Source organism: Trachemys scripta, chromosome 6 (assembly GCF_013100865.1).
Source record: "Trachemys scripta elegans isolate TJP31775 chromosome 6, CAS_Tse_1.0, whole genome shotgun sequence".
NCBI classification, from domain to species: Eukaryota; Metazoa; Chordata; order Testudines; family Emydidae; genus Trachemys; species Trachemys scripta.
The window spans coordinates 57,303,250-57,315,028 of NC_048303.1; the positions used below are offsets into that span (position 1 = coordinate 57,303,250).

General features: G+C 39.9%; 3 protein-coding genes across 4 annotated transcripts in view; 2 read left to right on the plus strand and 1 right to left on the minus strand.

The window, feature by feature from the left end:
• Positions 1 to 1,886, plus strand: part of RFESD (Rieske Fe-S domain containing) — a 28,466-nt gene extending 26,580 nt beyond the window's left edge. Inside the window, exons 2-3 of one of the 2 annotated variants that reach the window (XM_034773833.1) lie at positions 108 to 214; positions 655 to 1,886. In XM_034773833.1, the coding sequence (XP_034629724.1) occupies positions 108 to 214; positions 655 to 756 (209 nt within the window). In that variant the 3' untranslated portion in view covers positions 757 to 1,886. The remainder of the gene's footprint in view (positions 1 to 107; positions 215 to 654) is intronic. The other variant, XM_034773832.1, reaches the window with a different exon arrangement.
• The window catches only part of RHOBTB3 (Rho related BTB domain containing 3), a 101,816-nt gene that overhangs the window by 26,518 nt on the left and 63,519 nt on the right, over positions 1 to 11,779 (plus strand). The gene's annotated exons all lie outside the window — the stretch shown is intronic.
• Positions 5,109 to 11,779, minus strand: part of LOC117879005 (carnitine O-palmitoyltransferase 2, mitochondrial-like) — a gene marked incomplete in the record, with an annotated part of 12,716 nt that continues 6,045 nt past the window's right edge. Inside the window, 2 exon segments of the mRNA XM_034773824.1 lie at positions 5,109 to 6,026; positions 10,748 to 11,779. Coding sequence (XP_034629715.1) covers positions 5,698 to 6,026; positions 10,748 to 11,779 — 1,361 coding nt within the window.

Here is an 11,779-nt window from a genome sequence, read left to right on the forward strand (position 1 = left end):
TAATATTTAGTAAAGGTGCACACAAGTTTGTAATTAGTTTTTTAAAAGTTGTATTTATTAATATTATTTTTGCAACAATATTGAGATCTCTCTCCCCCATTCACTAGGAGTTCTAAGTGGGAGAACAGGGAAAGGAAGTGATCCAGAGCTGTTTCAGCCTCCATTTGGGACATGCCAGTCACTTATGAAGGGTCAGAATCCATTAGCTATGGATGTAAGATCTTAACTGCAGTTTCTGCTAAGAACTTTTCAATATAGGCCCGGAGTCTAGAGCTTGGCTTGGGCTATGGGGGCTGGCTAATAGAGAACAATACATAGCTCAGAGGAAGCTGGTGTGAACAGATAACCTTGTGTGTTTCAAGTCAGTGAGTGGAGTCAGCATAACTCCGAATGTAATTGGGCGTCCTTATCGTGAGTTATAGACACATGAAGTGCTGAGAAAGGCCTCATGGTTACTCCCTAATGCAGGGAGGAGATAGTGGTACAATACCCCTCAGATCCTAGACAAAGTTTGGGGAGAGGCCTAATATAATTGACATGAATTATGACACCTTCCCCTCACAGATGTATGCCAGTCCTAGCCCACAGAAATGCAAGGGTAAACTTGTGAAATTGTTAAGTACTAATTACTGCTTTTTTGCTTTAAATCTCTAGGAACGTACCTGTTGGTCAACCGAGAGAGCTTCTACCTCATTCCCCTGGACCCCAAAATTAGGATTTAACCTATACACTTTAATAGACATAGTTTGGGGGTAATTACCTGTGTGTCAGCAAGATGTTAATTTGGGCCATGGGCAGAACCATTATGTAATATTTTAGACCATTGGCTTATTGTGCTTATCTTGTCTTGCTGTTAGAACCTATCCAGGGGTTTGGGAAAACCCATCCCTGTCGCATCTCTCTGCCCAATGAGCACCATATGTAATCTATTGTAACTAATTGTTTTGCAGTGTCTCTGAGCCTAATAAGCAAAGTGACACTCCGCCAGCGCTGTGCGTAATAAACTCCTGTACTTGACTCTACAAGGTGTGGATTATTGTTCCTTCACTTACATATGAGTAGACATGAATTCCCTGTTTCCTTAGATGAGTCCTACTATGGACAGACACTTAGTGAACACTTTCAGTGCTGGAGAGAGTGTGAAACGCAGAGCCCTGTATTGGTAATGGTTGGTCCCCACTGTGCATCTGAGGTACTTCCTGTGAGCCAGATGGATGACCATGTGGAAGTATGCAACCTGAAAGTCAAGAAATGTGAACTAATCTTGAGGTTGGAGTGATGGAAATGATGGAGGCAAGTGTTACTATCCTGAACCTGAGACAGCATATATATTTGCTGAGTCCCTCAGGTCTAGAATACGACAAGGATGTCTTTTTTCTTTGGAATAAGAAAATACTAACTGTACTTCCCCTGTACGCTTGAGGAATCTTCTCTGGAGCTCCAAGCTAAAGCAAAGAATCCACTTCTGTTTTCAATAAGCTCTTGTGAGTCAAGTCCATGAAGAGGGACAGGGAAGGCGGGATGGGTATGGAATCAAACTATATGGGGTAGCCATTGGCTATAATCTCCAGTACCCATCTGTCTGATGTTAACAGAACCATACCTTGTGGGATGGGGCAAGGTGGCTTTCAGAGGTTGTGCTCTGTAGACTGGTTCCTATGCGCCTCCCAACTGTCTCATCAAATTTGTTCATGAATCATCATAGTAGAGTGTGGGAATGGAGGCCCCTCCCTTGTTGTAGCTTGGACATTCCCAGCATGTACTCCATCTATCTGTGGTAAGATGGGGTATGCAGCCTCTGCTGGTGCAATGGTTGAGGGAAGTACACCTTCCAATAGGGTGTGTAGATTCCCAGAGAGGACAGGGTTGCTGTGAAATGGGGATGGGGATGGTGAGGAGGAGTGTACCTCTTCCATACGCAGTGCTAACCGGTAAAACAGTATCAGCAACAGACTCTGTCGGTGCCTGTGCATAGCTCAATGCCAAGTGCAGCTCCAGTGTGCCGTGTGTCTCTGCAGTTGGTATCAGAGTTGACATCTATGGGCCATTGCTGGTGATGGGCCCGGTATCAGTGGAGAATGTTGCACTGCAGTCTGCTCCTTTCCACCTGTCTTTGAAGCCATTTGTGACTTTGATAGCTTGTCTCTTGACATCTTCTCTGTCCCTCTTTATGGGAGGACCTAGAGCTCCTTCTCAAGTTTCTTCAATTCTATTTTGGTTGGCCTCTTTTGGCACACTGTTGAGGTGTCAAATTTGAAGCTGGGGCTGTTAATGGCATCAGCACTGGTGCTGATTATGCCAATGCTGGAGCTGGGCATGGATTTGGTGCAGCTTTCTGTGCAGAGGTCTTCATGGTTGTCTGCATTTTAGATGGAACACTGGAAGAGATGAGTCTGTTAAGAGGGGTCTTTGAACTTGGCTTTTCTGGATCTCTCATAGATTGCTCCAGAAGACAGAGTTTCAGCTTCACATCCCTCCACTTGTGGGTTCTTGCAGAAAAGGAGAGGCTGAGTGAGCACCTGCTTGGGAAGCAAGACTCTCCCAAGCAGAACAGCCATCTTCTATGCCTTTTAGTGGAATTAGCCTGTTACAGGATAGACAAGGCTTGAAATGGGTTTTGAGTCCACCATTTTTTGAGTCCTGTGCAGGGTGTGTGTATTATGGGGGAGGGTTGTGTAGGTAGAGGGGTGGTCTGCAAGCAGTTTTTGCTTCAGCAAATGCTAAAGCAGCCTAGGGTAATAAAAATAAAAGAATAAAGGTGATTCTGAAGAATCTCAGAAGTTTTTGAGAAATTTAGCCAGGGCTAAAGTCTAGTGGGTCTGAGATCAGCTAGATTCCATCTTGCTGTCATGGGTGGTAAGAGGAAAGTGAGGGAGGGTTGCAGCTGCCTGCCCTCATACCGGGGCATGAGGCAGCACGGAGTACATACACCTCAACAGACACGGCTATTCAAAAATATCTGATATTATGTGCTTGGGGCACATGCATACCTACAGTGGGATCAATACTGACACATACACAAAGAATTAAAGATTCCATGGCATTTTTTACAGTAGGCCAGTTAACACTGAGATCCTGGCTAAATTACAGTTCTGGTGATTCTTTTTATTTTTCTTGCAGTTTTAACTAGTTACCAGATCAGGCGTTTCCAGTTCTAAACTGTTATCTAGTGGACTCTGGTGCATGCAACAGAATTTCAGTGGTGAAATAATTATTGTACGCAGTAGTTCATGAAGTATTCAGGGCTTTTTCACTCTGAAAGGGCCCATTTTAAATATATTGGCATAGATTCTTTGACCTGCTAAACTATGCTCAGAGGACTAAAGTGAAGGGAGGGGTACAGGACAAAGATAATTTTACGCCAATTTACAACTTCCAAGATCCCAGTGTAAGAGCACTCTCATAACTGCTTTAAGTTGTATATTCCTAATGGACCGTTTTGGCAGCTGCCAATAACAGTGATACCCCAGTTATGCCTTTTTCAAAGAACATCCCCTAGGGTGGGAAGAGTGTGTATGCACTTATGCTAATATTTTGCACAGGTCCCCTGACTCATTCAGTGCACAAGATGTGTGGCCCCATAATATTTACTGCACACTCTTCAAACTGTATCACTATAGCATATGAGTGTTTCACAACATGCCTGTGAGGTTAAGGGGTTGTATTATCCCCCTTTTACACAAGAGGAACTGAGGCACTAATTTTGGGTCCCCAAATAAAGATGCTGAGGGCCTGATTTTTTTCAGATTACTGAGCATTATATAGCATTTTATATGTTCAGAGCACTGGTCCCACTGACTTTAATTGTAGCTATGAGTGCTCAGCACTTCTGCAAATCAGACCCCAGGGTTTCAAGCTGGACACTCACAAAATGAGAAGCAGATAATTCGTGACCACCTGTGAAAAGTTTAAGTGATTTGCCTAGCTTTACACAGTCTGTGGCTGAGGCAGGGATAAAATTCAATTCACCCAGGAAGCATTCAGTTGCCTTTATCATAGGACTAAGCTTTCTTATCCAGCAATCCCCACCTCATTCACTACACAACTTCTAACTTGTGCAACAAAGGAAGCAGGAGTCCTACAGAGAACAGTCTCATTCACTACACAACTCTGATTCACCCCAGAGCATGGTACAGTCTGTATACTTAATGAGGCTGGGTTCCTGTGGAAAAAATAGTATGTGATAATGTAATTAAAGACTATCATAATGCATATGCACAAGGTAGGGTGACCATATTTCCTAAAGGGAAAACGGGATACCGTGTTGGGATAGCCTGAGTCCTCCCTCCCCGTCCCCTCCCAGGGGTTGGCCAACCCGCTTGCCTGAGCCCTGCCCCCTCTCCCTGCATGGGGCTGGCATCGCTGCTCACCCAAGCCCTGCCTGCCCCCCTATGCAGGGCTGGCATTGCTGCTCCCCACCACGTTCTTCCACACCCCACTTTGATCAAGTTGGCAAAAAAAAAAAAAAAATAGGACAAATGCCCACTTTTGCCAAAAAAGTCAGGACAGCCGGGGCAGGGCTTAAAAAAGGGACTGTCCTGACCTGGTATGGTCACCCCAGTACAAGCGGACTGAATTAAGATAGCACACATAACTTTAATACTGGCATTTCCTAACTTCTGAGTGCTGGTGAAGGTTGAAGTCATTCTTTTGACCTAGTTTTTTGTGTAACTTCCTAGGTTGTTGGTTTTTTTTTTAAAGTAACTGAAAAAAATATATATATGTGGCATATTGACACCCCATATGGTTCTTCAGCATGGCTGAAGCCTTTAGATCCACTTCATGTACCTCTGCCACTTGAGCTGATTAACTGACACAAGCAGTAATTTGTCATCCTCTATGAGGACCAGCCCAAGCAGAGGATGACACACGTACTCTGCCAGTATGTTTCAGAGACATTTCCTGGCAACAGAGGAATGGTGAGAGTCAAAAATCTTGGGTTCCATTCCGGATTCTGGAGGACAGTGTGCATGACTGAGTAAAGCAAGCAGGAGTTAGCCATAGTTGGGCAGATACCAGGAGTGTTCCACTTTTGTTCGTAATTTGATTACCCAGTTTGATTGGTACATCTAGTTACTAGTGAAAAGAAATATTCAACTACACCACAAAGCAAATCAGGATTTATAACAGAAACATCAATTCCACATTAATGTACATAAAATATAAGAAAAAGTTCGGCTTCCACTATAACTGCAGCACAGTTATGAAAATTTGTCTCCTGTAGTTAAGACGTTAAACTTGTATTTTATAATCTTGTTTGAACAAGCATAGCCATGAAGACATAATACAGTATAACAATACAAAGCAAACAAAACCCAACCAAACAATACCCCTCTGAAAAATAAATAATAAGCAGAATATAAAAAAGAATAAACAAGTATAAAATTAAGGGATTCATTAAAATAGGAAGAGTTTGGAAAATATATGGAAAAAACATTCTTAAAGGCCTTAATGGATGTTGAAAACTAGTAATAATTAAAAAAAAGGGACAAAAACAGAATAACATTTTAACATTATCTTGTCAGTCCACTAATAAAGGTTTCAGAGTTTCCCTTTCTCTTATAGTTACTTTCTACAGATGTAGAAAGTATATTTCCCAATAGCTTATTCTCATTATTAGATTTCTGCTGTTGATTTTGCACCGTTATTTTTATGGGTCAGAAATTAGTTTTAAAATAATTGCTAATATTGCCAATATTACACAAGAGGTCTTCCTTCTAAAACATCTAAAATATCAGTTAAACTATACTCAAGGCATCTAAGAAATTCTTGTAGTTCTCTATTTAAATAGCCAGTTGTGTTACATCCTACCCACGTATCAAATACATTATATCCAATTCCAAAACCATCTGGCACCACTGGCCCAAATCCACCAAGATGAACTGCAGGACTGTGTAATGTACTAGTTGAAAGGATAATATGGTTTAGTTTTTGGTAGGCTGAGTCAAGAAAAAGTTCAGGCATAGGATCACCTCTGGACACTGAAAGATGTTTTAATGCAAACAAATGGCGATCAAATCCTTTACCTAAATAAAACAAAAACGTGCAAACTGTGTTAAGAATACAGAAAATATGCAGGTTATTTATTAAAGTGCAATATTACAAAACTTTCCTGTAACTAAGAATAATGTTGGTATTCTCCAACATTTTAATTAATTAGATATTTACTGTACATCCTGTAGTTATAATAATAAAAGAGGCATTGTCTTACATTAAAAATTGACAATCTTATATTTTCTGCTTGTATGTAGGCCAATTACACTGGTCTACAATTTTTGAGAAGTCGTCTGCTTCAGAGATAAAATGTGCTATTTATTATGTATTTTGATGTGCTGAATTCAAATATGACAATTAAAACAACTGATTGGCTACTGTTTCTAAGATATTTAAGTTTTTACATTTTATGTCTATGTATATTGTGTAGATAGTAGAGTTTTAATCATAAATTGTAAACCTAGGTCTTTTCATGTGTTTATGGTTGCTTGACATGATAATAGTTCACCTGTCCTGTTTATGTAACACTTTAAAAATCAGCAAAAGGGTTATTTAAATAAAATTTATTATGAAACAAAAGGCAAAAAACTATTATGTACATAGTTTAGTCCTATTCAGTGTCTACTCGGCGCTTCTTGGCTTGTCTCTTGTATTCATTAAATGGCGCATCTCTTGTCACTGTCCAGCAATAGTCTGCAAGCATTGATGGACTCCATTTGCCCTGATAGCATTTCTCCATTGTTGCAATGTCCTGGTGAAATCGCTCGCCATGCTCGTTGCTCACTACTCCGCAGTTCGGTGGAAAAAAATCTAGATGAGAGTGCAAAAAGTGTATCTTTAGTGACATGTTGCAACCAAGGCTTTTGTATGCCTTGAGGAGGTTTTCCACCAACAACCTGTAGTTGTCTGCCTTGTTGTTTCTGAGAAAATTTATTGCCACTAACTGGAAGGCTTTCCATGCCATCTTTTCCTTGCCACGCAGTGCATGGTCAAATGCATCATCTCGAAGAAGTTCACGAATCTGAGGACCAACAAAGACACCTTCCTTTATCTTAGCTTCACTTAACCTTGGAAATTTTCCACGGAGGTACTTGAAAGCTGCTTGTGTTTTGTCAATGGCCTTGACAAAGTTCTTCATCAGACCCAGCTTGATGTGTAAGGGTGGTAACAAAATCTTCCTTGATTCAACAAGTGGTGGATGTTGAACACTTTTCCTCCCATGCTCCAATGACTGTCTGAGTGGCCAATCTTTCTTGATGTAGTGGGAATCTCTTCCACGACTATCCCATTCGCAGAGAAAACAGCAGTACTTTGTGTATCCAGTCTGCAGACCAAGCAAGAGAGCAACAACCTTCAAATCGCAACAAAGCTGCCACTGATGTTGGTCATAGTTTATGCACCTCAAAAGCTGTTTCATGTAGTCATAGGTTTCCTTCATATGGACTGCATGACCAACTCGAATTGATGGCAAAACATAGCCATTATGCAGTAAAACAGCTTTAAGACTCGTCTTCGATGAATCAATGAACAGTCTCGACTCATCTGATCGTGAACGATGTTGAGGGCTGCCATCACACCATCAATGTTGTTGCAGGCTACAAGATCACCTTCCATGAAGAAGAATGGGACAAGATCCTTTTGATGGTCACGGAACATGGAAACCCTAACATCACCTGCCAAGAGATTCCACTGCTGTAGTCTGGAGCCCAACCGCTCTGCCTTACTCTTGGGTGGTTCCAAATCCCTGATAAGGTCATTCAGTTCACCTTGTGTTATGAGGTGTGCTTCAGAGGAGGAGGATGGGAGAAAATGTGGGTCCTGTGACATTGATGGTTCAGGACCAGAAGTTTCATCCTCTTCCTCTTCCTGGTCTGACTCAAGTGAGAATGATTCTGGTGCATCAGGAACCGGCAGTCCTTCTCCGGGGGGCACTGGGCGTATAGCTGATGGAATGTTTGGATAATGCACAGTCCACTTTTTCTTCTTTGACACACCTTTCCAACTGGAGGCACCATGCAGAAGTAACAATTGCTGGTATGATCTGTTGGCTCTCTCCAAATCATTATCATTGCAAAAGGCATAGATTTCCTTTTCCTGTTCAACCACTGGCGAAGATTTGTTGCACAAGTGTTGCAGCATATGTGTGGGGCCCACCTCTTGTCTTGATCTCCAATTTTGCAGCCAAAATAAAGGTGATAGGCTTTCTTAACCATAGTGGTTATACTGCGCTTTTGTGATGCAAAAGTCACTTCACCACAAACATAGTGAAGTTATCTGCACTGTTCACACAAGTAGGAGGCATCTCTGCTCACTTTGGCTAAACAGAAATGTGTCCCTTTGCAAAATCAAACACTGACAAATAAGAGAGCATGACACTCTATGATTTCTAGAGCTGATACAGGGCAATTTGTTCAGCAGAGTGATGTAAGCTTTGTTATGATTGCATCATCCATGACTTTTAGGAATAACATGATGCAATTCATATCATGTATGATGCAATACCAGCTTCAGATTGCATCATTCATTGTTTTGCCTAAAAAGCAAATACTGTCCAAACCCAGTCATAGATTTATTCATAGATCCAGTCAAAGATGTATTTTAGTCACTTCTGGTTTAAATTGAGATCCCTTCCATTTATAACTCACTTATCCTCCGCCATTCCCAAGTCAAGGGTCGTATATACTGACCCAATAGCATATCTTGAAAACTAGAGCCAATCAACAATTTTAAGCATCATTTTCGTTCTCAGTGACCCAGAATTAGTAAAGTTTGACTACATTTATTTCAGAAGCATTTTGGCTGTAGAGCAGTGTTATTTAGGCATCTAAGTAGGAAATTAAGGGCCTAACTTTAGCAACCCATTTTAGAAAATTTTGGCACTTCATAGGACTCATAATGTAAGCATAAATTTCTCTTAATAATTAAGCAATTCCCTTATTACCTCACCTTCCCTTCCACCCCCAAAAATGAAACTGCTTCTTTACTACGACTCTTTCCCCAAACCAACAGATTAAAACAAACGGTGGAATTTCCAGGTCAGCCTTTTATGCATTTAATTTGGTACTCTTCTGGCATTCACAGTGGGAGTCAGTAGGGAGAACAGGGAGAATAAAGGCTATATCCCGTGTGCACACTATTTCAGAATAAAAGTTACATTATACTGGATCATTTACTCCACTTTGGAAGCACAGTAGGATAATTATTCTGGAATAAAATAATTTAAAATAATTTTATTCTGCAACAGCTATTCCAGTCAATTTCCCAGCACAGACAAGACCTAAGAAAAGGGAAAGAAGAACAGAAACAGAAGTGAGGCTCCTACTGAGAGTGATTAGGGAAAGGATATCAGGTAAACCTACTCCATTTAAAATCCTAAAATCAAAATAAAGAATTCTAAGGATTAAGCGCTGCTCCAATTGCCTATTTTGTCATATCACCACTAGTATTCTATTAATTACTATTTAAAGATTTAAGATACTCTGGAGTGTGAAAGGCATTATATATAAACACATAATTCTATTCTTTTACTTGAAACCTAAGTAAATATTCAGAAGCTCCCCATATTGCCTTCTCTTGGTTACTATGACATTGTACGTGCTCAAAGGCTGTATTTACTTCATACTTTAAGTGAACAAAATGATGTGCAACATACATTCAGCTGTATTACTCATTATACAGAGCTATGATGCTTTACAAACATATTCATGTGAAAGGTCCATGCCCCAATCAGCTTGCAACTTAAATAAGAGTAAACATGTACTGATTTACTCAATATACTTTTCATATCCAAATAAAGATGAATCAGCTCAGTGCACCTCCGCTTTTATTACACCAATATTTTGTTTCCACTTAATTTTTTTATGATCAAAATTCCTTTTTCCAGCTTTGTTCCTCCTTCCCTTCTATTATGTACTTCCTCAAGCCCTCGCCTTCTCTTATTTTTGCCTTTCCCTTGTTACTCCACTTCACTGTATTGTATATGAGCATAATAGAACTGACTATAATTCTAATCTCTGAGTGGATGGAATACAAAACAGGAATTCTTAAAGGTGGCCTACAAAGCAGATATGGGGAAAAATTGGGGTGATACCAGTTCTTGACTTCATTACGAAGTATACAGAAGGCCTGAAAAGATGGCGGGACGGGGGGAAGATTAAAAAAAGGAGTTGGGAGGGGGAGTCAGATTGTATTTTTTACTTTACAAATTCAGGTATAAGGTATTATCTAACCCTGGAAGATTTGGTGGCAACTAAATTGTCATAAGAGAAAAGGGACTGAACTATGGGTATCCGAAGAGACTTTTAGTCAATCTTTAAAACTCTTTGTTTTTGTTAACACTTATTTAAATTCAATGCCTAATAAGTGGTTTTGACAAAAGAAGTGCTTCTGTTAATGATTCAACAATTCTAATTGCTTCAATTAAGATGCAAGATCTAAAAATATATGTCATCCAGGACCCTCAATAAGTTCTCCAGCAAATCAGAGTTGACACTGCTGATATTTCTAAGCTAAAAAAACAAGCAAAAACCATGTTTAAACAATGCCATGGTTTCATACAATCTTTATAAAAAAATGATAAGGAAGTGAAAAGGGCAGAAGGTCATTTTAAAAAAAATCCTTTGCTGGTTTAAAATGGATATATAACAACAGGAATTGGGATCTTAAAATACCTTTCTAAAAACGACTTCAGATATCACAACACCTAGAAAAAATATTACTAAAATTTGAAAGACCACATTGGCATGGAACTAACCTAATGCAGCTTCCAGTTGCAACCGTCTGTGATATTTTGAACATTCATCAATCATATTTCTCAGTTCTGCTACACTGTGTTTGCTTCGTTCTTCAACAAATGCACGTGAACATTGTTTTGTTAGTATAGATGTGGGTCGAATAGTTTCCGTGCGGCCATGTTTAAAAGCAGCAGTGCTACATGCTTCGTAAGAAGAAATAATTTTTCCAAACTGTCGATAAGCAGTCATCTGACATGCAAGTTGAAAAACAGCATCTGGACTCAGCTTTTGTTTCACTAAAAATTCTTTTCCAAACTTTCTGAATTCAAACATTCTCACAGATATTTTCTCATTTGTTTCTTCAAATTTCATACGTGCAGAGTTTATAGCAGATTGGATTGAATCATTCAATTTAAACTCCAGTCTCTCACACTTGGTAGCACTTAACGCAGCAGGACTAGAATGTGGTACAATAGCTGGGTGCCTTGTACTGTTTCTATATACTTCATTAACAAAACGAAGTACTGCAACTCCATCTCCCCACGAATGCTCAAAATTTACCCCTGCAGTGCCGTCACTAGTGATAATCAGACTAAAGGATTTGTCAAACCAACGATTAAAACCACGTCCATGAAGCATACAATGTGACAGCTCAGTATCATTCTTTAGGGAAATATTGTCTAAGCATAGGCAAAAAACTGCACTATCAATTTTTTGTAAGTTGTCTTCATTGCCTGCTTCGAGAAGCTGTTGTCTTACTGCTGCCCAAGTATTCCTGTCTTCTGTGGTGAGATAACAAAGGGAAAACTCAGGCAAGCGATCTGCATCTTGCAAAATATAAATTAACTGAGCCTGGATTTCAGATGGATGCAGAATATTACCATCAGGATCCAAAACATCAAAAACATAAAAATGTCCATTTCTCATCACCAACAAATGTCTTCCCCATTCATTAGTAAACAGTTCATCTTTGTTTAATTTAGGAATTCTGGAACTGTTGAAGAGACGCTTATATTGTGACATATCTAAGGGATATGCGTTTACCATATAAG